The 27,049-nt window shown below is 37.5% G+C and overlaps 1 protein-coding gene across 1 annotated transcript; it reads right to left on the bottom strand.

Moving 5' to 3' along the window:
• Positions 1 to 1,009: 1,009 nt before the first annotated feature.
• Positions 1,010 to 18,604, bottom strand: LOC131369001 (pyroglutamylated RF-amide peptide receptor). Its single transcript, XM_058415348.1, has 6 exons — positions 17,280 to 18,604; positions 14,003 to 14,161; positions 10,818 to 10,879; positions 9,815 to 10,047; positions 8,102 to 8,199; positions 1,010 to 3,283 (listed from the first exon to the last, which is right to left on the bottom strand). Exons 1-6 carry the CDS (start codon positions 17,608 to 17,610, stop codon positions 2,826 to 2,828), a joined length of 1,341 nt encoding a protein of 446 aa, XP_058271331.1. The 5' UTR covers positions 17,611 to 18,604; the 3' UTR covers positions 1,010 to 2,825.
• Positions 18,605 to 27,049: the final 8,445 nt, after the last annotated feature.

Raw genomic sequence — 27,049 nt, 5'->3', positions numbered from 1 at the left:
AAATTCACCAACTCGGATTTATCAGCATAATCCAGCTGCTCAAATACACCGATCAGCCATAACATTATGAACACTGACAGGTGAAGTGAATAACACTGATGATCTCCTCATCATGGCACCTGTTAGTGGGTGGGATATATTAGACAGCAAGTGAACATTTTGTCCTCAAAGTTGATGTGTTAGAAGCAGGAAAAATGGACAAGCGTAAGGATTTGAGCGAGTTTGACAAGGACCAAATTGTGATGGCTAGACGACTGGATCAGAGCGTCTCCAAAACTGCAGCTTTTGTGGGGTGTTCCCGGTCTGCAGTGGTCAGTATCTATCAAAAGTGGTCCAAATTCCCCAGCTCTCAATTGAGCATCTCTGGGATGTGCTGGACAAACAAGTCCGATCCATAGGGACCCCACCGTGCAACTTGGAGGACTTAAACGATCTGCTGCTAACATCTTGTTGCCAGATACCACAGCACACCTTCAGGGATCTACTGGAGTCCATGCCTCCATGGGTCAGGGCAATTTTAGCAGCAAAAGAGGGACCAACACAATATTAGGCCATAATGGTCATAATGTTATGCCTGATCGGTGTATTAGGCTATTAGTTAAATGAACACAATACTCGTCTACTGTAACAAGCTGGAGGTGAAAGGCGTGAAAACAATGGCTGTAAACTTGAACAGTGGAAACAAGGCATAAACATCCAGACTACAAAGAGTCTGTGACAGACATGGACAAGGATGTGCTATTGAGGAGTAACATGAAACAGGGGTAAACAATCAGGAACATGTGACTTGGTGGGACTGAAAGGAAATGATGGAAACTGATTGAAAACTTGGCACAAGCTGGATATCAACAACTCGTGGTCACACCATGTGACCATAAAGGATTTACATGCCGATATTTATTCTCATTAATGTGAAAGCAGGAGTCAAGCCGTTATTTAAAGCAGTCAAGCACTGTATTTATCCAGTCATGGTTGTTGATGGCGCTAAAAAGAAATAAGAAGGTGCGCAAGGTCAGATTATGAACTACGAAACAAGATAACCCAGGATTCTGTTTACCCGGGTTTCTATTATGACCCAGGATCAACTATTTCAAGTGTCAAAAGCCCTTAAGCAACCTGAAGGGAACCTGAAGAACCTATGCAACATCGAACAAGGTCAGATTATACAAGAACTGCAGACCAGGAGAAAGGAATACCAGCATCTTGAGGACTGTAGACCCGGCACGTCATCATGTAGTGGTCATAGAGATCAAACCCCTTCAAGAGACGAGCACACTGAATGACATTGACGTCTATATCACAACATATTTTGCATTCCCACTGTGCACAACACAATGCAACTATTCATGGCATGTTGTAGGATCTGTATCAGGTAGAAACTTCAGTGATCGCTAGAGACACAATCTTGAGCATTCAATCAGAAAAGAAGCAGACATAGAGAGGCAGTGGAGACTGTGGACAAATCTTATAACCAGTGCGCATTGATTAGTTTTTTAAGCAGATTTATCCTCCATTCCTCCTCCTATTAGTATCATTATTAGTTCACTAGTTCTGACTAAACCTTTAACCTTTAAAGAATCATTTATTCGGCTCAGCATCTGCGATTGTCTGAAAATTTGCCTCTAGATGGGTCCCTATGTTAAATGATTAGCTTCGATGTTATTGTGGCAGACACTATGGTCCGACAGTGTTGCAAAAGCAGGAAATTATTTCTATAATGTAGCTTTTGTTCCAAAGTCCAGTGTAATTTAGGTTTGCACAGTGACCTCACACAAAGAACAGCCTTTTTTTTTTTTGCCGTAAATGCAATACAGAGATAAAAACAAGGTGCATATAATACAATAGACACTATTAAGAGATTTCACAGGCAATGGTTGTGTTTGATATTTGAAGATTTCGATAAAGCCCTGTTTGAGAACTCTTCTTTAGGAATTCCCAAGCTTTATGTTTTTTTGCAGAAGGCACTGCAGAGCAGCAGAGTCCCGGGGTTTGATCCTGAGTGTGGGGTCACTGTTTATGTGGATTGTCCATGGGCTTTATCCCATGTCGCTATGTGTACTGTAAACATGCGATGATCTGGCAACCCATCGTTAGCGTAATACCTCCTTGTGGTCCGTCATCCTGGATCCACAGTGTATTCCTGACAAGGATAAAGCTGCTTCAGAAGTGAAATGAATTTGTAGCTTTGGAGTGTTCAGAAAAGAAGTATAGATCCCTGCACTGACTGTTTACCTTTGCATGGTGTTTGAGACAGTGGGGGAAAAAGTGAACAAGGTCTGCTTTCTTTTTGCATCTGGAATCAGGAGTCAAATGTATGAAAATCATGAATGCAGCGATCTGCTTTAATGACGATGGTGTATCCGGTGTCTCGGACACACTGAACATTACATGAATAGATCAGTTGGATCTTTTGAGTCCTAAGAAATACTTGGTATATGGATTTCCACTGAAATGTTAAGGAAATCTCAGCAGAAGTTGCTTCACTCAGATTAGGGATGATGGCTTTATCATTATTTCATCATTTCTGTCTTTCTTGGCCAAACAGTCAGCCAAAATGTGTCAGAGACGCAATCTTTCTCATGAGAATCTCAATATGGTGACAGTTTATCCGAGCCAAGACTGAAAATCACAGCTTGATTGACTGCTGTATAAAGTACCATTTAGTGTAGAGAGCTGCTTTCCTGCTACATTAAAAAAAATACATAATTTTGCCAAGTAGACGGATTTTTGTACATTTGGTTTTGGCATGACAGACTTTCATTGTCTCTCTTGGCTGTAGTGTTATTTTTGCAGTGACATCTTTTCACACCTCCTCCTCTAGAGATTTATCCACTCGGAATTCCTGCCGTCTTCTGATCTGATCTGTACGTAGCATCCATGTGCACGGGGTCAGTGACGTTCAGAATGACGGTGCCCGAGTTGCTACTGGGCCAAATGGCACCGAGCAGGTTCATGGGGTTAAAGGATTCCGACCTCACTCCATTTGTTACTGGTGCCTCACCATTTTCTGCATCCCAGGCCACTTTGCTCCATGGCTGGACCCTGACTCTCCTCTCCATCCTCTCCGTGGTGGTCCTCGGTTCCGTGACGGAGACTCCAACTCGGGCCTGCTTTCTCCAGAAACAGGGTATCCACCTGTGCGTCAGGAGCGCCAGCAAATCCCTCTTGAAGTTGGTGTTGAGGGCGGCGTAGACCACTGGGTTGCAGACGGAGTTGCTGAAGCCCAGGATCTGCACCAAGCTAAGCAAGAGAAACTCTGAGTCCAGGTCCAGGTTCAGCTTTTCTGAGATTGAAGAGTAAACAAAACACTATCAGTAGCTCACCAATGAAACTTAAAATATATAAATGATTAATAAATTTTAAATAATTAAATAAAAAATAATTAGATTCAATATTTGAAATAAATAAAAATGTATATAAAAATAGTAGTAAATATAAATAAATACGTTTTTTTATCTAAAAATTACAGTTTAAAATTATTCAAGGTTCACAGCATATAAGTCTCAACACAGATATAAGAATAATGCTCATGAGAGATGTCACATAATGCCATTTCTTTATCTTTATCTGCATTCTGATTTTAACCTTAAAAGCATATGTCTCCTGGAAATGCCGGAAAACCCCTGGGAAAACCACCAGCACTGGCTCTGACAGTTCCTCAATCTCAGCTACAATTCCCCTCCCACTATTTATGTTTGTATATTTTCTACAGAATTTATATGGATGTATTTCGCAAAATGTAAACAACCTTGCAGCTTCATTTAGAATCATGACCTTGACCAGGCAGATACTAGAGATGAAGGAGTGAAAGAAATCACAGGTGAACATTTATGGCTTTCTAAAATAAAAACCTGCCCATTATATTTTCGAATGAATTTTGCTGGATATATTTCTCAAAATATTAACAAAAAATTAACAAAAGGTACTAAGGATGAATGAATGTAAGCTGACAAACACATTCTACAAAATAATACAGTGTAAAAAACAACACAACGATGAACCTTTACGGCAAGCTTAATAAAAAAAATTGTTTTCATATCTGTATTTGTACCTGTTCGATTTGTACCCAAATAATTCATACATGGTTAGATGCTTAATGTTCTCACAGACACATTTAAAGAAAACTGCACTAAAATTTGCTCTTAATTTTATTTTACATTTTTCCAAATATATAATGTTCTTAGCAACTTATAGCTCCATCTTAGTTTGCTCCAGTGAACAAATCCACATTTGTAATGTCCCCCCCATGTCAACAGTAAACCTTACAGATCTACAGTCTGAGTTAGAAAGAAATCAGCCCTAGTTCAACCACTTAATTCATTTATGATTGTTTGTGGTGTCATTGTTCCACATTTGAGATGTTTAACAACAAACAAACTGGCATATTTGTGACAATTTAAACCTTATTTTGATTTTATTTTGCATGTAAAGATGATAAAGGTTAAGCTAGTCCATTTAGCCCTGCTTGGATGATACACAGATAACCTTTTCATTGGGTCTCTGTGTCTGATATCATCATAGATTGTTTTATTCACACTCAACCTTTAAAGCTGTAAATAATCACATATGATAAGATCTTTTCTATTCTGCTTTTTCTATTTATCGCTTTTTCACCTGTGAATTGTTCACTTAAAAATATATATTATATGTGTAATGAAGACTGTGAGCCAGGCCTTTTCGTTCCAATGGAACGGTCAAAAATTCCCATAAACACACTCCTAAACCTTTTGGAAAGCCTTCCCAGAAGAGTTGAATATATAGCTGCAAAGGGCAGGACAACTCCATATTACATTCATGTGCATGTAAAGGCAGATGTACCAGTCTGCTCTAATTCATTCATTTACTGGTGTGCAGTCATGTTGGAACAGGGAGGGGTCGTCCCCAAACTGTTCCCACAAAGTCGGGAGCATGAAATCGTCCAAAATGTCTTGGTATGCTGAAGCATTAAGAGTTCCTTTCACTGGAACTAAGTGGCCAAGCCCAACCCCTGAAAAACAACACCTGAATTCAATGATTTGGAGGGGTGTCCCAAAACTTTTGGAAATATAGTGTATATTGATATACAGTATCTCACAAAAGTGAGTACACTCCTCACATTTTTGTTAATATTTTATTATATCTTTTCATGTGACAACACTGAAGAAATGACACTCTGCTACAATGTAAAGTAGTGAGTGTACAGCCTGTATAACAGTGTAAATTTGCTGTCCCCTCAAAATAACTCAACATACAGCCATTAATGTCTAAACCGTTGGCAACAAAAGTGACTACACCCCTAAGTGGAAATGTCCAAATTGGGCCCAAAGTGTCAATATTTTGTGTGGCCACCATTATTTTCCAGCACTGCCTTAACCCTCTTGAGTTCACCAGAGCTTCACAGGTTGCCACTGGAGTCCTCTTCCACTCCTCCATGATGACATCACAGAGTTGGTGGATGTTAGAGACCTTGCGCTCCCCCACCTTATGGTTTAGGTCTGGAGACATGCTTGGCCAGTCCATCACCTTTACCCTCAGCTTCTTTAGCAAGGCAGTAGTTGTCTTGGAGGTGTGTTTTTTGGGGTCGTTATCATGTTGGAATACTGCCCTGCGGCTCAGTCTCCGAAGGGAGGGGATCATGCTCTGCTTCAGCAAACTGTATAAGGGCTTTCTTGTGCATCATCTTTATTAGAGGCTTCCTTCGGGGACGACAGCCATGCAGACCAATTTGATGCAGTGTGCGGCGTATGGTCTGAGCACTGACAGGCTGACCCCCACCCCTTCAACCCCCTTCAATTTCCCAAAGACAACCTCCGGATATGATGCTGAGCACGTGCACTCAATTTCTTTGGTCGACCATGGCGAGGCCTGTTCTGAGTGGAACCTGTCCTGTAAATGGTCTTGTCCTGTCCCGCTGAATGGTCTTGCCCACTGTGCTGCAGCTCAGTTTCAGGGTGTTCTATCTTCTTATAGCCTAGGCCATCTTTATGTAGAGCAACAATTCTTTTTTTCAGATCCTCAGAGAGTTCTTTGCCATGAGGTGCCATGTTGAACTTCCAGTGACCAGTATGAGAGGATGTGCGAGCAATAACACCAAATTTAACACACCTGCTCCCCATTCACACCTGAGACCTTGTAACACTAACAAGTCACATGACACCGGGGAGGGTAAATGGCTAATTGGCCCCAATTTGGACATTTCCACTTAGGGGTGTAGTCACTTTTGTTGCCAACGGTTTAGACATTAATGGCTGTATGTTGAGTTATTTTGAGGGGACAGCAAATTTACACTGTTATACAGGCTGTACACTCACTACTTTACATTGTAGCAGAGTGTCATTTCTTCAGTGTTGTCACATGAAAAGATATAATAAAATATTTACAAAAATGTGAGGGGTGTACTCACTTTTGTGAGATACTGTATATTATCAAGTAGAACAGCTTTTATCTTTTTAAAATCGATATTGATGGCAAAATGGATAAGGATAAAAGCAAAAAGGAGGCGTGTGGGAGAAACATAAAAGAGCAGGTTTGTGTGTGTGTGTGTGTGTGTGTGTGTGTGCGTGCGTGTTCTTTTAATGTAGGTTCAGAAAAGAAAGAAGAAATGGGGAAAGGAGAATAAGGTAGACAAGTGAGTGGGAAAGAATTAACCCACAACTGATTGAATGAAGAAGAGCAATGAACCTGAAAGTAAATTAAAAATGTGATCAACTCTCATTTCATCATGGGATATTTTGGATTTGCAGACTTGAATGAGAGAGAGAGAGAGAGAGAGAGAGAGAGAGAGAGAGAGAATTGTCTCTGATATCCTGGTCGAGGAGAAGCATGATTAAGGGCATGAGGTGTGATGAGACAGCATGTGAAGACGAATGCATTACAGGGCTTACAGCTGATCACAGAGACTTCTGGATGGAAACTGAAGACCATTTGTTTGTGTATAAATGACAGCAAACCTGCATCAGCGAGAAAAAAAAGTCAAATTCTAGATTTTTCGATGAAAATCGTTATTCAACATCAGCTTGCCGATAACTGTTTGTCAGGTTGAGCATCGTCTCTGGTTTACATTTTCATCAGTCTTGTTTTTTCTGAACTACTTCTACTTCTGCAACTGAGAACTAAAATGGACTCAACTGCATTGAAATAAGACACACTGCAAAAACATATCATAGTTAGATTTATCTAGCATAAGATTACTAAACCTTTTGTTGTAATCTACATAAATTTGATAATATTCAAGATAGTTTCACTCGCTAAGATTTTACGCAGTGCAGTGTCACCTTTTTGTCAGTAACTTAAAGGCCTTGAAATTATTTACTCTCTTTTGCTCTTTTTCAAATCTTTCAATTCACAAGACCTTAACATTTTCATTTACAATTCAATAAACTCCTGGTATAATGGGAAAAGCAATTATCTGAAGGCATGTGCTGATTAAATGACTGATAGTCATTAAGGTTTTATGTAATTAGTCGGAAATTCAAGGCATAATGCGCATATTACTCTCACCTTGTTTAAAGGGAAACAGTGACCTTGGTGTTATAAAGGTCTATCTAGCATTTTGGTAAAAAAAAAAAAAAAAAAAGTAATTAATATATAAATAATGCACATCATTGTTCGAGGACACTTTATTTGATGGGTGGTGTTTTTATACTGTAATGCTTTTGGTGTAATATTTTTTAAAAAAAGTTTCCGATCCTCATCAAGGGTGAATAGCATAAAGTATAAAGAGTAGCCTTGGCTAATCGATCTCCATATCCATATCTTACAGAGTGGGTTTACATAAAGGAAATTCCTTATAATACTACAATTGTGAACTGCTTGTAGGAATCGCCCCTGACCCATATCTGACATGAAGCAGAAAACAGAGACAGAACCCCTACAGAAATCTGAGGTTACTGTCGTAACATGTAGCATGAGAAAGATGTCTGAAGAAGTGTTAGATCGGCCTCCCTGGTGACATGAAGTGAGGTGATGGCACATAAGTCACATTTGACAGCCAGTTGATGGATTGGTGTAGTGGAATAACTTCTGAGGTGTATGTGAGAGGCTATACCTCATGGTGAGATACCACACTTATGCTTCTGGAGAATCTGGGGTATGTGTGTGTGTGTCTGTGTGTGTGTGTTACCGTAGTCCAGCAGCAGTGATACAAGGTGAAATGGAGCCCAGCAAGCACCGAACAGAAGCACCACCGTGGCCATCATCTTCACTGCCCTCCTCTTCCTCCTGGAAGCAATAACTTTGTTAATCATTCAGATACACTCGCAATTTTGCATAGCCAATCCACATACTGGCATGTTTTTGGACAGTGGGTAGAAACCAGAGCCCACAAGGTCTTGCAGTAACCCAAGCTCAGTCTTAAACTGGGGAACTATGGACTGATCTCATTCAGGGTGTGTTCCCAGGACAGGTTTCGGATCCATGGCAATCCTGACCAGGATAAAAGTGGTCACTTGAAGTGTATGAGTATAATAGATGTTTCAGGGCTGGTGAAATTCTGTGACAGAGTAATGTAGTCAGGAATAGGGGTCAGAGTTATTTATGATACTATATCAATTGTTGAATTTCGATTTTGAATCTAGGACTTTTTCTATTCCAAGCAAAAAAAACAGATATATTCCATTATTTTAAAGCTATTTTGTTTCCTGTGCCTTTTCATAGTCTGCAAATCCATTTTGCACCTCATCCATTTTCATTATTTGTTTATTCCTGTCCTTGGTAGCCCATCAGCCACACACCAGTGTCCACCTTTGTAGCTTTTGAAAGATTCCAGCTGTTCCATGTTTTTATCTTCATCTTTCTTGATCAAGCACAGCATGATGGTATAGCTTGTTTTGTCCGGTCAGTAATTCTAGCTGCTCTATTTCTCTCTCTAGTTTTTACCTGGTTTCTGGTTTAGACGGTTGAGACCAAACTCATTCATGTTCATTCATGTTAAGTCAGTTGTATGTTGTGTATTTGTACTTCCTGTGTTAGTGTATCTGCTTTATTTCCATGACTTAAATACTTAGCTTTTATTTGCAGTGGATGAAACTTTGCTAGGATTTGGTGGAATTGCTTTTTAACTGTGTGAATCAAACACCTTACACAAGCCTTACACAAGTATCTCTCAATACTTTGCTGTAATGTTTGCCCATTATTGCTGACAGAACTGGTGTAACTCAGTCAGATTTGTGGGCCTCCTTGCTCACACCCTTTTTCAGTTCAGTCCAAAATTTTTAGACATGATTCACTTCACACCTTGTTTATGGCCACTCCACTTTCACTTTATGCTGCTTTAATCTGTCTTGAGGTATTGTTTCAGTATTTCTACATAATTCTCATTACTTGGGATGCCATCTATATTCTGAAGTGCACCGATCCCTTTCTACAGCTAAACACAGCCCCATGACCCCATGCTTCACAGTTGGGTGGGTGTTCTTTAAAGGCCTCAATGTTTTTCATCTATCCATAGCTCTGGAGCTGAACATTTGGAGGTACACCACTTTTTCTGAGGTTTTAACAGAGTTGTTTGGGTTTTTAGTTTCTGGAATCTTCCAGACTGTTTAAAGAGACAGTCAACTTGGTGTGGTATATGGTAAAACTGTCTTTAATCAATTGTCTAAAATGACCACTGATGCCCTAATTGACTTGCCAGAAGAAATGTACAGTATGGTAACATGAAATGTGAAAAGTTGTGAAAAACTGTGATCTAATATCTTTAGCCTATGGGTTTAAAGTCTTTTGTCCTCTTCTGTGTCAAACTGTTCCTTTGGTTTATAATCAAGAGTTTGTATGCGTTCATCTAGTCCCCTTCTATACATACTCCACTGTAAATCCTCCTAGACATCTTTGCTCTGACCTGGTGATCTTGTTGATCTCCGACCCTGGCAGTGTTTGGAACACAGCCTCGTGAATGCGGTGTTTGCCCCACAGTTCCCTCATGATCTTCCCATACAGGATAGCCATGGTCACCATTGGGACCAGAAAAACCATCACTGATAGGCATACGGTGTAACTCCGCCTCCACTGCTGGCTTGGCCACACCTCCAGACAACTGGTGTGGTGAACATCAAACAGAAAGTCGTATTTCACCTGTAAGGTTAAGAGGTCAAGTTTATTAAGAGGTCAGTTTTATGTCTCTCTTCTCATTTGAGATATTTCATATAAAATGTTTTGCCTGATTAATACAAAAAATGATGCAAACATATACTAAAATGTTGCAATCTGCTGAAAACGTGAAATACTAATGTCATATTTTCTAACCAACCAAGACGCTTTACATGATCAGTGTCAAATGGTGAGTGTAGAAAACCTCTTCAACATAAACATAAACAAAAGGCTATGTTTTAGGTTATAATAAAGGTCTCTATGCATAATATATGCATCTAATATATTAGATACCAACACCTTTCTGCTGTTAATGTCTAAATAAATAAATAAATAAATAAATCATGGCTTCACATTTTAAAAAATGCTGAATGGACTAAACATGTAGAAAGGAAAAAAAACCCTGTTGAACAAAAAGGATTCATTTAGACCAATCAACGCATTCCAATAAACACAATATTTAATTACTGGGATTCAAGGTTTCATTGACCATGTTGACCTCATATGTGGGAATCTTACAAGCAAAGAACATGCAGTTTTTCCTCAAACAAGAAATGCAGAATCCATCTTCTTTCATTGATACCGTTGGTCCACATACTGCTTACAAGATTACATGACAAAAACACATCCAGTTTATGGCTGTATACATTACAACAAGCATCTTCAACTGATCATAATTGTTTTAATATTAATATGTTTAAAAAATGATGGACAAATTCCATTTCTTAACCAAAAAATAATAATCAGGCATGTACCTGTACTTTCTGGACAAACCACATGGGAGCTGCAATTGCCAGCGCGACTATCCACACGGCCACTGGGAAGCGAACAAAAGAAATTAGAACAGAAATCCAAAGTTCATAAACGTATTATTTTATACTTAGATTGCAAAAATATCATGATAAAAAAAAATTGGAAGTAGTTGCATCGATAATGTTATGCTGTTGGACATAATCCAAGACACATATGCAAGACTTTTATCTATTACAGGGTTGCCAGAGAAATTAGGTTTCAACATTATAATGGATGAATTGCAAAATACTGATTTTGTTGTTAGTTTATAATTTTGAATTGATTCCTCACATTCATATCAACATTCATCTTCAACATGTGGTCAGAACAGAAAGATTAAAAATTTACAGGCAGTAAATTCCAAAAAAATGCAAATAGTGGCCATTATTTATCCATCTTTTATAAATAGTCAGTCAATAATTTTACTCAACTAATTACCTATACATTTCATGTACAATTACAAATGCAGTTATTCTATAATATCTATCATGCAGTATATTACAATTTACTAAATAAATTAATAAAATAGTTAATACAGTTTTACATATTTTTTCCCCTCTGCATGATTCTACATTCTAATTACATGTTTAATAAAATTTAATCTATCATATTTATACTGTATTTTGCTATATCTTTATTATAATTATTTTGTCTCATTTTATTCTGTTCAATTTTGTATATTTTATTATATTCTATTTTTCTTTTCTATTGTTCATTGTTGTACTGCGAGTCGAGTAGCTAAGAAAAACCATTTCACTTTATGCGACGAACCTTGAACCTAACACTTTGTTACTCTAACCAGATTTAAATGTTCATATTAAATACTTCTTTATACACTAGAATACTACTATTACTCCTCCTCCTCCTCCTCCTCCTCCTACTACTACTACTACTACTACTAATAATAATAATAATAATAATGGCATTTTAATTTAATCACATGATAAATTACTAGTAATTGTTTTATGATACAAAATGGTATTACAAGAGTTAAATTTTTGAGTTAAATGCAAACGTTTGCAATATATCCTCATTGCATTACAAAAAAAATACACAGTCATAAGTCACAGCGATAAAGCTTTAGGAAAAGGCTTTTTTGGTCATTTCTACATTCGAAAATCTTATTGTTGTTTTTCTTTTTGTTAGCTAATAAGGCCTGAGTTTCATTGTCACTCTTTTTAAGTGCGAATTCCTTCTAAGCCTCCGGCTCCATTCAGACATACAGAGAGGCTTTTGTGTTGCCGATCGTCACTGCACCACTCAGCATGTCATTAATGTTACAGGATGAGAGCATACGTAGGTGGTTAGTGAAAACTGTAGTCAATAAACTGGTTTAAATATTTAAAAACTATGTTTTAACTCAAACATATGACAGTTCAGTTCATTTATTATTTTTTTCAGCTACTTTATGCACAGTGTATAAATAAAATCGATATTGACTCTTTCTCCAGTTTGTTTTTTTTTCCCCTCATGCCACTGGACAAGACAGAAACACCTGAATACTGAAAGTGTCTCTTGTAAGAACTCAATAAGCAGGATAGATTCCAGAAAAATACATTAACTGTCCACTTTATTAGGAACACCTATGCACCTGCACTTTTATGCAACTATCCAGTCAGCCTATCATGCATCAGCAGCACAATGCATAAAGCCATGCAGATACAAATCATAAGCATCAGAATGGGGAGAATGGATTTCAGAATCTGCAGGAAAAAATTGTTGTATCTTTGCGCATTACAGCCTCTAGAGCAGGAGTGTCGAATCTTATCTGCAAAGGGTGGTGTGGGCGCAGGTTTTCATACCAATCAAGCAGAAGATACACGTGATTCCACCGGTTTAATCAACTGATCTTGGCTGTCAGTAGACTCAGGTGTGGCTTCTGCTAGGTTGGAATGAAAACCTGCACCCACGCCGGCCCTTTGCGGATAAGATTCGACACCCCTGGTCTAGAGTTTACTGAGAATCGTTCAAAATGATCCAGTAAACAGCAAATCTGTAGGACGAAGAACCTGTTGAAGTTTGGAAAAAGACCAGGTGAGGTTACAATCTTCATCTATCCAGTTTAGGTGAGTCTCAGGCTCAGTGTAGACTCAGACTCCTGTAATTGTCTGCTATTCTAGAACTTCCACCCCAAGGTTGTTCAACTGTTGTTGTGTAACTAAAAGTTTACCCAAATGTTTTTAAAATACTTACAAAGTCACTGAGGTCACATTTTCCCTCATTCAATGTGATCTGAATCTCACGGCTTGTATATGCATGCTTTCATGCATTGTGCTGCTGCTGATTAGATAATTGCATGAACATGCAGGTATACAGACGTTCCTAATAAAGTAGACAGTGGGTGTATATTCTTCAATCAAACTTCAAATTAATTATAGTCAATCTGGCTGGATGGAAATTGCAGTTTGACGCAGTGTGGGCATGCCAGAAATGATAATGAATGATTCCTGGAAATATAAAATATCCTGGAGTACAAAAGTTGTGGGGAAAAAAGTACAATAGGAACAATAACATGAAACATTTTGTTTTTCTTGTTTTCACTCAAGTATGAGGATGAGGATGTACATTGAACTAACAAACTAATAAACATAAACATGAGGATGTACATTAAACTAACAAAAGGCTAGGTAATGATCTTGAAGGTTTCATCTGGACATTTTTATTTTAGTATATCTTTTATATATTTTCATAGTCCTACTACTACTTAATTATGTTTTTTTATTATTCATTACAATTTTAACTAACTACTATTCTATAAATAATACTGAAATATCCAGATGTCTATCTATCTATCTATCTATCTATCTATCTATCTATCTATCTATCTATCTATCTATCTATCTATCTATCTATCTATCTATCTATCTATCTATCTATCTATCTATCTATCTATCCTTTAGAAAATGAGGAAAACAAGGGAATATTTCCAGTTCTAATTTGTATGTGAGAGACCTATTATTCATCCCAGATATATTCATCCACCTCAAACTGACTAGAAGAAAATAGCAAAAAAAAAATTAGAATCACATTTTTTTAAAGTTATAATTTGTTTTTGCTTTTTTCTTCTAGTCTCTCACATATAAATTTACACACCAGTTCAAATAACAAATGTAATACCATACTGGAAAACAGGACAATTTTTCCTCACCAAGCATTATGATGGAGCTGTGAAGGATGTAGTTGTTGCGGATATGAAGAGGATACAAGATCCCCTGGAAACGCTCCACAGCGATACAAGTCATGGTCAGGATGCTGGTTGCTATGGCGGTCACTTGGAGAAAGGGGACCAGCTTGCACAGGAAGTTGCCTGCAGAGTCAAGTGTGCATGAGTGTGACTGATGAAGTCCAGGAGCTTAAGCCTGGATGCTCCACAAGCTTTGGTGACTTATTTTTGTCATTCTTGTGACTGCTTACATCAATTCTTCTAGCAATTTCACTCAATAAGTTATAGAAAATAATTACAAATATGCTTCCAATATAATGATTATTGTAAAATTATATCACTATATACAGTAGATATAAAATGAGCCTACATAGCACTGTGTTTAAGGGTAGAAAATGTTCTTACATTATCTTGCTTTAATTTAATGCTTTTATAATTGTTTTTTTTTCTTTCAATTTTATAATCAGCAGCTTATTAACTAGATCTAGAACTGCTAGATTGATGACTAGGATCCAAAAATGGTATCTCCACCAGTGTTCTGACAAACCCTTCTATACCGACGTCCAATACCTTCCCTAATTACAGCCTAGGCATCTGTAATTTTCAGCACACAATGTGTCTATAGTGCCTCTTCACAGTGCTCAGTGGTTTTACTGATGAAGATGGACAAATGACAGAGAGGTAATGATTAGCGCAAAAGGTCAGATGTATGGTAGACTTAATGAGCCATCTCTCAAGGGTTGTGCGGCAAAAATTGTACATCTGGGCCTTTATGTCTATTTTCTTTCTTCACTTCAAGGTTGAAACACTGGTCAGGCTAAATCTTATTAGTGACTTCACCAATGCTCTTTCGGTCAATAGTCAGCTGACTACAAAGCTGACAGTATAATTGAGTTAATGGGACAATGAAAGAAACTAGATTAATTGGAGCAATTTGATTCGATGACTCAAATGTAATATTACTTTATTCTTGCCAATCCAAACCAAGAGATAATACATGTAATTGCAATAAATTCATGCAGTTACAGTGATGGTTAATTGTAACCAATCAAAACTACTTAGGTAACATTTTTTTTTAGATGTGTAAAAAACCTATTGCTCTTATGCAGCATTAGTAATTCTGAATTTTTAAAATTGTAAAAACCATAAAATTGTGTTCATGTGAAAACCATACAGTCTAATCTGACGTTTTATACAGCTTTGTCTTAATGTGGATGAGAAAAAAGTAGCCATTAATTATGATTAAGAAAATAATTTGTGTATTTATTTTTTATTGTGTATTTATTAAAATACATTATTTATTAATATTGATAATTTGTGTATTTTGTGTATTTATTACTTATTGTGTATTTATTAAAATACATTATTTATTAGTAATTAGCCATTTTCTTCTTTTCTTTTTTTAATACCTTGTTTATGAACATGCCACAAAAGCACTATGTAAATACCATTCAAATAAAGTTTTACCCCACATTCAGAAGAGATTAAAATGTGAACCGTCAACTGAACGTAGTTATAAGTCAGTTTGACTTTTGATAAGCCCCGCAGATATTTACAAATGGTCGATTTTGTTGCCTTTCTTTACTTTTTAAAAGGGGCTAAAAGGTTTTAAAACTGCTCGCTATCTTGTGCAATCACAAACGCATGATTTATGCGAAATAAACATGGAGTATTTTGCAAATAGCAAATAAAAAAAAAGAGAAAGCATAAGGCTTATATCTAAATTTAAAATATTGTATCTTCACATTTTATTCAGCGGGTGTTTTCAATTTTGTTCCGATTAAAATACATCTTATTTTGTTTACATAAAGGCTTTTGAAAAGGCAAACGCAACTAGCACAATCACGTTGCTCCAGCAACCACACATATAATAGTGGATTTTGTATAAAGCTAAATAGCCATTCTGGTCCCTGAAGCACAAAGCCTGCAGAAGCAAAATAAATATCACAGTAAAAGAAATGCTTATGACCAGGTTTCTATGAGTAGGTCCCTATTCAGAAAAATAGGTTTAACAGAAGTAAGAAAACCTGAATAATAAAAACATATGACAATAAAAAATCATTAAATTATTTTTAGGCTCAATCAACAGTACTCACCATGAACCTTTGAAACTAAATGTATATATACTGTTTTAAGAAATACTGGTATGAATTTAATCTATTATTATTATTATTATTATCACCATAATTGTGACAAGTAAATATTTTCTCTTATGTTCACCCTCACATATATCAGCTCAATACTTCACTAAAGCTTATTTAGAGTTAGGGAAATTAGAGATCTGTACCATCATGACTGTGAGAGCAGATAGTCATGAAGTAATTGTTTTAATTGGAACTACAGACATGTACAGTGCAGGTAACCTTACTAATATATATGGCTAGTTAGATCTTCTGTTTGTCATTGTAAATCTGATACTACTTTAACAACACTACTACTACTAATAATAATAATAATAATAATAATAATAGTGATTTGCTCAATAGACTGGCACTTTTATCCAAAGCAATTTTAGACTAAGATAGGATACAACTGAGCACCTGAGGGTTAAGGGTCTTGCTCAAGGACCCAAGAGACAGTTTGGCAGTGAACTTTCTGAATAGTAGCCCAACAATCTAAGCACTGAACAACCACTTCCCAGTACTGCTGAAAAGATGTCATTCAAAATACACTGGGGCCAAAATCTGACCTCAACTACATCGTTAAACCCTTGTTCATGCTTCCATAACCTCTTTCTTAGCCTACTGTAAATATCTAAAACCCTAGAAAAGTCTTTACACTGATAACCAATCCCAAAAAGAATCAAATATTACATTTTATGTCTTGCATACAAAACAATACATGACCTCTCAGGTTCACCAAAACTGGTCCACTGCCATTGCTTAGAAATTGCCATAGCCCCCAAACTTTAAATGCCATTGTGACTGCACTTGCTTCTCTCATTTCAATGTGTAAAACTACCGTTTCAACCAAACATATTTCCCTTAATTTCACTTCTTATTAGCCTTTTTTTCCTGCTTCTCAGTTTTGACTTTATGTAGCTGTCTTGTTTGTCCAAAAAGCACTTTATAAATGCATGAAGCCATTTCTAAGCCATTTAAGCAAAAGCTTATTGAACTTTAACAAAAGGCAACACATTACCCTCAACTGTTATTTGTGATTATGTTGTTTGTGAATGTAGGAGCAGCTTTAGAGTTTATAGCTTATAGAGATCTGTAGATAAACAGTAATGCGTGCAGTGCCATCTATGATAAAAGCTTACCTGCCAGCCAGTTTTTAAAGAAGTGTTGCAGCAGGGATGCAGGCACACACACGATGCCAATAAGCAGATCACTGAGTGCCAGCGAGCAGATGAAGAAAGTGCTTGGAGACTGCAGCGCTTTCTTACGGCACATGAGAACCAGCACAGCCCCATTTCCAATGACAGCAAGTCCAAAGATGAGCACATAGAGCACACCAAATACTGGTAGCAGAGCAGATGGGAGCCTGGGCACAGCCACCAGAGGTGGGATGGAGTATTGTTGGATGAACTGCCATCGAGAGAGGTTTGATGCCTTCAGCATCATGTCCAACAAATCTGAGGTAAGGTTCATTGTTGATTTACGATCTCACAGTATCAGGGTTTCGGTCCAAGTCCAGACGAAAACATGATGAATGCAGTTCTAACAGAAATCAGATCCAACTCTGATGGTAAAATTTGTGTGACTGAGTAATTCCTGCAAAACTAAAGAAACAATTTGTTACAAGTAGTTTGCATCAGAAATTGAAGACAGCTCTTTTGAATGTCTTCATTTCAGTTGAAGAACAGGTTATAGCTAACTGGTCTAACCAATAATCCATCAAGGAAATGATGAAAGAAAATGTAGGAAACTTAATGTGAAGTATGTATCATTTGCACGTATTAGGCACGTACACACAACAAATGGCAAACTCATATCCCATACAACTCCTACAATAAACAATATTCAACATTTTCATAATTATAGAGTAAGCTCAGTCTGCTACACATTACTTGCTCTTTTAAGGAGCGCCTCAGTAGTAAAATGGGAATGGCATTAAAGCAATACACATCACTGGTTGTCAATTGGCAAGTCTACTTAACACACACAAATGTTTAAATTTAACCTTGATGTATGAATTCAGTGAAATACACTGTAATAAAAGTGTGCATATTCAAGCAAGAGTGAAGTGCCTGCAGGAATGGCTATGTTATGTACATCCTTAGGTATGTATGGACAACTTTAAGGGCTATTGCGCATACCTGAAGTTATTACATTCGTTCCCATGTTTCAAACTGACAAGTGATTACATGCGCCACATGTCTACCTGAACTATTTCTTTCTAATAACCTATACAATGAGCTGAAATGAACAGAATGAAGATTTTAGTACTCCATCCGTAATGTTCTATAGTTTTTCAGTTGATATTACTACTGGACTATTTTCGTCCATTTGGATTATGATTAATACAGTATCTTGTCATTCTTTTTATTTTCAATAAACCCTTATGACAAATTTGTACAAAAAAAAAGATGTCCCAGGACTTTTTCAGCATTTGTTACACAAACAGATCTTTCTTCTTTCAACTTAATGTGCAAGTTGACCTCCCAAGGAAACCACTTAAGTTTGCAAGATACAGGATCTGGAAGGCTAGCAATGGGACCGATTAACAAAAGGAATAAAATGTGAAAGAGTGTACTGTTGTAGGAAAATAATCAGCAATGGTTGATGTGAAGACGGATGAGCAACCCTAGCTGAACAAATATATTGATGATGATCGTGAGTGCATAGTGATTATACAGCAATATCTGCAAGTCCTACAAGGCCAAGAAGAAATGCTTGGAGAAGAAGGACGTGCTTTAAAGCACAGTAAGTTACTCTGGTATGGTACAGACACCAAGGACAGCAAGCAAACAGGAACAGCAAGCAAAAAAGCACAGACACCAGGCACAGCATGCAAACAATGAGCGAAGTGTCCACTTGCAAGCAAAGAGAATGTTTTGGCCCCTACAGAGTGGACTGAAAAGCAGCTAAGACCAGCCAACTATGACAAGAATACCAAGATCAATGAATACCAGTTCAAGATGCTAGGAGAAACAGAATGGAAAGGGCTGTGAAAACTCCAGTCCTCCATCAGGAAGAACTTTATATCCCTCCTCAAAGCTAAATGGCATAGGAAGCATGGCAGAGAGAGGGTTAGGAAGTGACCTGTTTTCATTGCAAATCCATTCAGACTTACAAGGAAATTGTGTGGAGAGAAATGCAGTGAAAGCACAGTGAAAGCATGGTGAACCTTAAAGAGGCAATACACCATTACCTCCATGGCACCTATAGTGACCTACTGACAAAGCATTATTTGTGAAACTAAACGACCTTAATCTATTTGTCAGGACAGACAATTGACTTCAGTACCAGAGAACCCAGCTGAAAGGAGGTCCAGAAAATGGTCAGAACTACAAGAGCAGACTTCCATGACTCCATGTCGTAGTGGTATACTCTAGGTCTACGAGAGGTGCGCAAAACTGTTGTATCATCTATGGAAAGCCCTGAGAATAATCTGGAGGAGGGGAAAGCTACTAAAGGGTGAATATGTGCAGGATCTTGATGCCAATGGAGCAGAACCATTTAACAATTTGGGTCCATATCACTTCTCTGTGTGGAGGAGGAAATATTCTTCTGTACTGTTTCAGGTCCACCAAAAGGTGCACATGGGAAGGATACATAAAGTGGCAGGTTACATTGAGCACAGAAATGTTCATAGTTGCTCAGAGAAGCCAAGTAGAAGACAGGATACCTGGCTGTTGTTGGATCTTTCCAAACCTTACAGTTCCATACTTCATAAGCCAGGGGAATTGGGTCAACACTTGACCACTATTTGTTATTTGAGAAGGTAATTGTCCCAATTTCACTGATCCTTTTTTTGCCATGGAAATTACCGTGCTGGTCAGTTCAGTAAAACTGGGGAGCAGAATATTCATTAACAAATTTGACATTCAACAACTACCACCTCCTCATGTCTTAAACATAAAAACCATATCATGCTGGAATTGGCTGTCACATAGATATAACAGCTGGAGGAGGCTAAAACGCCAAAGAGAGCCAAAAATACTGAAGTGAATTTTGAGTGCCACAGATGGGGTTCAAGTGCTTAATGAAATGCCCAGTGAAGTAGTCATGCCCACAACCTGCTGGACCCCAAAGGTGCCACAACGAGGACGGTTATCAAGGATATCATACAGGAAGCTGAAAAGGACTGTAGATTGCTGTGGATCTGGAGGGTTGAAATATGGTCTGTGAATTTTGAAAATGCTGACTGTGGAATGGATGAGGAATCGTGGAGAATGAGCGGGTAATGAGCGATTGTCTGTGCTTTTTCTCTCCAAACATCTGGATGCTGACAATTGGTTTTAGTTTGTTTTGTTTTTCTGTGTGCACTGGAAGGGTTAGCACTGAAAGTACCAGTAAATAAAAGGGGAACAATTTTGCTCTTTCCATTCATCCCAGGAGCATCAGAAGATGTATGTATTATATACTATAGATGCTATAACTAGTAATTTCCTCTCCATTCTCATGTTTTCCTTGAAGAAAAGGAAACGAGAGCATTGGAAAGAATGAAGTACAAAGTTTACCTAAAAGAACACTTCACCACAACAAGGATTTTCTTTCTTAAATAAAACATTTGAACCCTCTTATTATTATGCTTACACTTAACAGTTATAACATTAATACCACTAATAGGTGAAGTGAATAACATTGATTATCTTCTTACAGGTCAAGAGGTGGGATATATAAGGCAGCAACTGAACATGGCGGAAACAGGAAAAATGTCAAGCGTGTGACATTTGGCCAAATTGTGGCGACTAGACAACCAATTAAAAAAAAACAGCAAGTCTTATGGTGTGTTCCTTGTATGCAGTATGTTAGTGCCTACCAATAGTGGTCAAAGAAAGGACAACCAGTGAACCGCTGACAGGGTCATGGGCATCCAAGGGTCAGAGATGCGAGCGGGGAGTGAAGGCTAGAGCCCGTCTAATCCGATCCTATACGAAAGCTACTGTAGCGCTGAAAATTTCATGCTGGCTATGATAAGAACGTGTCAGAACACAAGGTACAGGACAGCTTGCTATATATGAAAGCTGCACTTGATATTAATTTCAGATACGGTACATGAGCATCAAGAACAGTCTTTATCTGTTTCCAAACAGAATGGATTAGACATATGAGGGATATATTAGGCAGCAAGTGAACATTTTGTCTTCAAGGTTCATGTGTTAGAAGCTGGAAAAATGGACAAGTGTAAGGATTTGAGTGAGTTTGACAAGGGCCAAATTGTGATGGCTAGACGACTGGATCAGAGCATCTCCAAAACTGTAGCTCTTGTGGGGTGTTCCCGGTCTGCAGTGGTCAGTATCTATCAAAAGTGGTCCAAGGAAGGAACATTGGTGAACCGGAGACAGGGTCATGGACGCCCAAGTCTCATTGATGCACGTGGGGAGAGAAGGCTGTCCCATGTGATCTGATGCAACAGACGAGCTACTGTTGCTTAAATTGCTGAAGAAGTTAATGCTGGTTCGGATAGAAGGGTGTCAGAATACACAGTGCATGACGATGAAAATGGGGGACCAACACAATTTTAGGCAGGTGGTCATAATGTCATGCCTGTTTGGTGTAATTTAAGTTCTTACTGTCTTAACCTCAATCCAAATCGAACCATAACCGAAATGGAAATAATCTAAAAAGATGAGAAGGATAAATCAAAATGGAAAACATTTGTCTGTTTGTTTGTTATTGTTGTTGTTTTTATTTTGGCTGAGCAGTGCCAATAATGGTGAGCATTCCCCCAAATGGGTGTGCTGAGATGAGGACTCACAACAATACCATCTTGTCCTTAAATCTGTAATAAAAGGGGGAACAAGAGGGTACATTTTATGTTCAGAGAAAAATATGTTTAGAAATCTCACTGATGGCAGGCTTTGGATGCTGCATGCCTTTTGTCGTATCCTGCCTACTTTACTTCCTGACTTTTTGACTGCAAAAATATAGAAACAGTGCACAAGGGTAAAAATATATATATATATATATATATATATATATATATATATATATATATATATATATATATATATATATATATATATATATATATATATATTTTCCCCCCCACACAAAAAAGAAACAGTTAATTAAAGGTAAAGTATGTGCACCTTCCCAGGTAAAAGATACAAATGCCTTGAAAGGTCCAAAGATAGCACTCAATAAACAAGAAAAAAAATACCTTTAATTGAAAAGTAATGACAGATTAACTATAACAAAAGCAATATCAATTATTAAACATTATCAGAAAAATAAGATGCACTATAAAATTGTTCTTAAACATATAAATTGTGTTTGATCAACACACTACAATCTAGTTCATTTAAATGTCTAAAATATCAATATAAACAATTGCTATACTAAACATTTGCTGCAGTTTTAAGCATGCATCGGGAAGTTGAAATATTTTAGCTATTTATCGATGAATTTAATTTACACGTGGTGTTTATTTGTTAGATATAAATAAGGTATTTGGCAGCTTGTGTTGCAGGTCATGCAAAACCACGTAACTTACCTTGTATTCTTCCTGAGAGAAGGAAAGGGAAAATCCGCTGCCTGAAAGTTTCTCCTATTCTCCAGTCCTAGCTGGTGAAAAGAAAAACATCTCAGTCATCACGTACAAGGATTCCTGCCAGTCTCATTCTCTAGTATGAGCTTTTTCGCTTGCTTGAGGACTTTCTCTTCTCTTACCTCCAGACTGTCGCTGTGTTGCTCGCTGACCGGCGGAGGCAGTATTAGTGTATTAGTGTCTGGTCACCTGTTCACTAACACCGAGTCACACAAGGCTCGAGTACGTCAATGTTCCGTTTGTTAGAACGCTATTTATTTTAGCAAGAGTTTCCCGAAACCCTTCTTAACCCTTATTTACTTTATTTATTTTACATTATTTATTTTAAGTACTCCGTTTTTCACAGCTTGTATGTGGCTCATTCTATAATTACGGGTACACTTCATGTCAACCAAAAAGTGAATAAATTCAGTATTGATTTTTGATAAATAAACCAGATGTTTCTGTAATATATCCCCCTAATGTGCTAAAATAAATTATTGCCAAGCTTAAGCTCTAGTGAAATATTTTATTGAACATAAACATTCGATTCATTATTTTGTCAACTGTGTTATGGACAAATGTTGTCATATAAATAAAAGATATTTAAAGTACTACACATTTGACTAAATGACAAGTTTTTTAGTCCATTCTCCATTGGTTTTGAGATTTTCTGTCTACCTGATCTGAAAATATTCATATTTTAACCTTGTAATGGACATTCTGTGGGACGCTATCATGACAGATAATTTTTTTTTTTTTTTTTTTTTCAACATAAATTTGCATAATGCTGAATTTAAAGTTATTCATCATGCTTAGGTAAGACTTCCCTCTCCATACATACCCCCCATGTGTTTAGCCAACAATTAAAAGATTTACGATGCAAAAACCACAGTTTACAGTAACACAGTTGACAGACAAATTAACACAGTTGACAAGAGTAACAGTTGACAGGACACATTAGCAGAACAAGAGAACCCCTTCTTTAAGATAAAAACTATTCATTATGCAATTAAGCTAATGGATTCAAATGAATAGATTAAAAAATATTACAACAATGGTCAACAATTTATGGAAATTCAAACATAGCAAACTTAAAGATTTTAAATCCATCGAGTCTGGGGTGCCTCTTTAATCTAGATGTGTGTGTCTGATTGGTATCTGTCTAGTCCAGATGTGTGTCTTATCTGTATCTCTCCAGTCCAGATGTGTCTGTGATGTGTCTCCAGTCCAGATGAGCCTCTGTGGTATCTCTCTATTATAGTACTGCCCGACTAATTTTATTTCATTTTTATTTCTTGTTCTTTTGTGTTTCTTTTTTTTTTTCATTCACAAAACAGTTCTTTTTTAAATTATCCTACGTGTAGTCACTTTTATTTTGTGTTCTGTGTGCTCTTCGGTGTTACTTTTGATTTCAGACAGTTCACAAGTCTGAGATCTTGGACCATATGGTCAATCTCCATATGATGTGAGGTCACAGCAGTTGGAGGAGGAATCATTCCGATGATGTCTTCATGCAAATACCATAGGATATCATCCCACTGTGGCCAGAAAAAGCGGTTGATTCCAATCCGGTGTATACATTTGATTTAGACATGAGTTTCATTCACCTCTTGAATCACTCCAGGATAAATTTCATCATCATATTTCAGACAACACCACTGGCCAATGTTGTCTGAGTTTTTCCAAGGAAATTGGGACCGAATCGGACTGTTGTCCTTCTGTATGGGTGCTGTTGCCTGAACCTCGAAGGTAAAGGTTTTGGAGTTATAACACTGACACTCCAGGGTCTGTCTCACTGAGCAAAGGCAGCTCACAGATTTGTCCTGGGGTAACTGTAACAACTTGGTGAATGCGCAAGGTTGATGGCACCGTGAGGAGACTATCTGGCATGCTCTTTGAGGCTATGTTATCTTTGCTTTGCTATCTATGTTATCCTCACTGATATAGAACAGTTTTACTGAGGTCTGTGCATCCACCAGTGCATTGAATAAGAGCTCAGGGTTAGGGATGTCTTTCCCATGGCTGAAAAACCTGTCAGCCGTTCTTTTTAGGAGGCCACCAACTCCATCTGGAGCACCTTTGCCATGACTTGCTTCAAAAAAGTTCCAGGTGCCTGATTGGAACCCTCACTGCTGCAGCTTAGTACAGAACAGATAGAAATTACCTTTCTGCCTGTATTGTGTGCAGGGCCCATCGCTGAAAAAGTGTGCCATGGTCACATTTGGATAAGAACTCTTAACTAGGTGAAGTATTTGGGATAGATGAGTCCATATGGCTGCTGGGCCTTTCTCCTTTGATGGGCTAATTGTGGCAAAGCACACATGTTCTTCCACTCCACCAACATAAAGAACTCCAGGCATAGGCGTACTTGCAGGCATAGTTTTCTGAAAAATCTACATGAATTAAGCATTCATGGTCTGTCATGCTCCTCTTTAGTTCCTGGTAGTAGGTGAACTGCCGTTTAATGTTAAAGAGGTGTCTTTTGAAGTTTGTAAGTTGGCATTGGAAGAGATCGAGTAGGTTGATGGGTAGTTTATGGGTAACACAGTTGACATTTCGGCCGTTTTTGGCTGTAATGAAAACTGCAGACCTCAGACCATTCACCACATAACCGTTATCAACTCATGTCTTTATGCACTTTCCGTGCATATTGGTAAATATAACATCTAAAGCTAGTTTACAAGAACATGTTGATAACACAGTTGACGATTAAATAACCCTCTCTATGTACACACAATAAGATTGAAAAAATATTGAAGAGGAGGAGTAGAAACTTCAAATCTCCCTCCAAAAAAAGGAGTAACAGTATGAAAGGAGTAACATCATCAAGACATGTGACTTTGGAGCAAACTATTGCTGATTTAAAGGGAATTTTCCAATGGGTAACACAGTTGACTGAGATTTCTCGGACACACACAAAATGGATGATTTAATTTAAATGAATGAGCAAAATTGTTTTTGAAACATGTTTCTCATATTTTAATCATTATTTTGAACAAACATTTATGAAAATTGTATACAAAAACATGTTTTTTAGAGTTAATCTGAAGAGCCAAACCTGAAATTTTGAAAATCGGACAGCACAAAAATAGCAAATTCCAGCACATAATGTGCATTTTTTGCAAAATAAATGATGTGATCTATTTACTTTTTGTATTAAATGAAGAAGAATAAATGAATAAATAAAAAAAAATTCATCATTGCTTTAAGTAAGTAATAGTAAAATTGATCAATACAGCCCATGGACATGACATGTACCCCTAATTATAGAATGAGCCATGTATTTCCAACTCAGAAAGACAGAGCCCGCTAATTTATATACAAAAATCCTCACAGGTAAAGAGCACGAGGCGCTTTTTGAGGTGTTCATATAAATCAGTTTACATTCATACAAATGAGTTCACACGTTAAATAAAAGAGATTTATTACATGTTTCCATCTAATAAAATGAAATTAAAACAAAAAAGTTAGTATTTATGTGTGTATTTATGATGAACGCTGAACGATGAACATGAACGCTTCACTGTGCTGCAAAAGGCACGTGTACAAAATGAAGTCTTTGGAAAACAACATTCAGTGAATAGTAGGATCAGGCTCACTGAATACGATTATTTTGTAAGCTTTTGCAGCTCACATACAAGCTTCACACACAATTCAGTTAGTTTTTTAACTATACAAAAATACTTTGTAGAAAACAAAGAGCCTAGAAGATCCATTCCAGTTCTTTGATTGAAGATGGTAATAAGTTACCTACCTACCTACCTACCTACCTTAGCTACTCTGCCAATTATCAACCTTTTTCTAAATTTTAGTTCAGTTGTCTTTGTTTGTCACATATACATTACTGCACAGTAAAATTCTTTCTTCGCATATCCCATCCTTGGGGGTTGGGGTCAGAGCAGCCATGATGCAGCACCCCTGGAGCAGTGTGGGTTGTGGGTTGTGGGTCTTGCGCAAGGGCCCAACACTGATAGCTTGGCGGTACTGGTGCTTGCATCCTCCGGTCAACAATCCAGAGCCTTAACCACTTGAGCTACCACTGCCCCAAAACAAAGAAGGTGTCGAAAGAGATGCTGAGACAGATGCAAGTGTGGCAACTTTGATAAAAGTTAGGGACACAGTCTTAAACATGAATCAAACTCCAAGTCAAGGAAACTTGTGATTATCAGACAGGACAAACTGGGTTAGATCATGACACAAGTATCAAGGCAGAAATAAAAGGTCAAACCAGGAATGAATAAACATAGAGCAAGACTCAATATCACCAGAAGCAGACCATAAATTGAGTGTACATGTCATGACTGGTGTCTTGTAATGGGTATACTGTGAGTGTTTGCATGGCAGGGAACAGGTGATTGCGATCAGAAGTCAGGTCCAGCCATGTTTCTA

The sequence above is a fragment of the Hemibagrus wyckioides genome, linkage group LG18 (assembly GCF_019097595.1).
Source record: "Hemibagrus wyckioides isolate EC202008001 linkage group LG18, SWU_Hwy_1.0, whole genome shotgun sequence".
NCBI lineage: Eukaryota > Metazoa > Chordata > Actinopteri > Siluriformes > Bagridae > Hemibagrus > Hemibagrus wyckioides.
This window is presented reverse-complemented; position numbering and strand designations above follow the sequence as displayed.